This window comes from Sprattus sprattus, assembly GCF_963457725.1.
Source record: "Sprattus sprattus genome assembly, chromosome: 16".
Lineage (NCBI taxonomy): Eukaryota > Metazoa > Chordata > Actinopteri > Clupeiformes > Clupeidae > Sprattus > Sprattus sprattus.
Window position 1 is genome coordinate 2,261,962 of NC_137914.1, and position 2,500 is coordinate 2,264,461.

The following is a 2,500-nucleotide window of genomic DNA, read 5'->3' on the forward strand; positions in this document are numbered from 1 at the left end:
GCTTAGCCCACAATCAATACACACAAGACACAGTCTCAAAACAGAAATCTCGCACATAAACACACCAAACACATCTTATCTAAAACAGAAATCTCTTTCTCTTGCCCACACACTCACAAAACAAATAATATAATGACCAACTGCTGTAGTGCATGTCTGGTCAGATACAGTTAAAACTCAGCAGGTGTAAGTAAGACACTTTACCCAGACCCCACCTCTGTCCACACACACAAACACACCACACACATATCCACTTAACCTAATACCGATCACCCACAATTAGACAAAACCGGATAGCCACGCTCACTCATACTCTTTTCCAAACACACACACACACACACACACAAAGATACCCACATGTAAACCCAGATATGAACACACTTTGATCCGCTCTCTCTCCACCCCAAACACACTCCAACAGACACACAAAAACCTTCGAAGATGTAGATCTATACATTATCGAACACACACATTTCCCAGTCTTCTAGGAAGCACACACACACCAATTCCCCTCTATGTAGCTACAAACATCACACCAATATTCACATTCATTCACACAAACACCTAGATATACACTGCTAGTCAAAGACACACAAACACACACACTGACAGTCAGACACACAAACACACACACTGACAGTCAGACACACAAACACACACACTGACAGTCAGACACACAAACACACACACACACACACCTTGTCCCACTCTCCCTCCATGATGTGATTTCGGAACTTTGAGGCTGATGAGTGCTCCAGTCTGCACCCCGACTCCTGCATCAACAAGTCCACCGTCTGACTACAGAGAGACAGAGAGAGAGAGAGAGAGAGAGAGAGAGAGAGAGAGAGAGAGAGAGAGAGAGAGAGAGAGAAACACAGGGGAGAGGGAGAGGGGGATGAAGATAGAGGGAAAGAGAGTGATGAACACAGGGGTATGTTTTAACAAAGCAAACAGAAGAGAAATGAACCGAGAGAGAGATGAGCACAGTGAGAGAGAGAGTGAGAGAGAGAGAGAAAGAGAGAGACAGAGAGAGAGAGATGAGCACAGACAGCCAGAGAGAGAGAGAGAGAGAGAGGCAGAGAGAGAGAGACAGAGAGAGAGAGAGAGATGAGCACAGACAGTCAGAGAGAGAGAGAGGGGCAGAGAAGATGGGAAGAGACAGTGGGTCAGTAATGTGTTAATAACACAGATACCTCCTCACTGCAGCATGTACGCAGACACCACCAGCACATCCCATAAACACACACACACCCCATACCCCCCCAGTCACTCATGTCCTGCGATTTGGGAAGGGGGGAGGGGGCACCCCAGCACAATGACATCATCGTCAGGTATCGAGAAGAGTGGCGCAGAACGTTTTCCTCCGACGAGAGACAGCTTCGTCGTGCTGTCTCGCGCCCTTGCGACCCTAGTGCACCAGCATCTTCACGCCAGCACCGGATCGGTGCCGGACCGCGAGGAGGCAAACCCTAAATACCGAATGCAGACACCAGCTATAATTAGTTTCACCCTCGCGCCGTCGGTAATGTGAAACAGCTGGCTTAGCGTGCTGTGAACGACATGAAACCGTAGAGGCGATTCACTGATTCATGGGGCCCTTGGAGTGTGTTGGGGGGGTGTTTTAAATATGTGATTCCTGTTACGATAAAAAAAAAACACTTGCCGCATATATGGGTTTCGGGCATTGTGACAACAACGTCAACGTGTACATGGCCCAGGGATTGAGGGGTGTGTGTGTGTGTGTGTGGTAGTGTGAGACTCTACAACAGCTAGGAGCCACCGGGATTCGGTCCAGAATCCCAAAGGGCCCAATGAAGCGAGGGACCAGACAGGGAATTAGGCACGATACCAAAAGCCTAACAGCCTGAGAGTCGCAGGCTTACTGTTACCGTTGAATTTCCGTCAATGCTGCAGGGTTGATCGAGTTCCACGGCCTCAAAGCTCAGACAAAAGCAACCCTTGTCACGGGGAAAACAACCACAACAACCACCGGCCGTGTCCCTTTTCTACGCCATTCTCTTACCACCGCAGCGCTTTGAACATGGCGCAATGTCACCGTTTGTCCGTGTACGCTAAAACACAAAAATACATCAGGGTTGGTTTCGAAAGTAGTCCTGATATTAATGAGTGCTTTAAAGTATTTTTGCGCTTCACTTAAACATGGATTCCAGGGCAGCTAGCTAGCTCGCTAGCTAGGTGATGTAATAACACATCAATCTAGTTAGCTAAGCAAAGCCATCTTTAAACATGAAGACAGTTTCCCCCAGTTACGTGGCCAGAAGTGTACTTTTGTCTTGAGCTTGAGTTATGCACATCACTGAGATGTTTGGTGTGTTTGCGGGGATCGAAGCTGCTTCGCTAGCCTCTTAGCTCGTTAAGCAGCTGTATTGTGCAAGATGGACCCCATCTTCTCTTCCTTCAGCCAGCAGTCAGGGCTGCCCCCTCCCCCATTCCGCTGTCACACGCAGCAGAGAAACAACAACTGTCACCGTCCTGTCAG

General features: G+C 48.4%; 1 protein-coding gene across 1 annotated transcript in view; it reads right to left on the minus strand.

Annotated features, from left to right (window-relative positions):
• LOC308377350 (WD repeat-containing protein 26) overlaps positions 1-2,500 on the minus strand; it is a 17,762-nt gene that overhangs the window by 14,564 nt on the left and 698 nt on the right. The window contains exon 2 of the mRNA XM_080853966.1: positions 699-798. Coding sequence (XP_080710092.1) covers positions 699-798 — 100 coding nt within the window. The remainder of the gene's footprint in view (positions 1-698; positions 799-2,500) is intronic.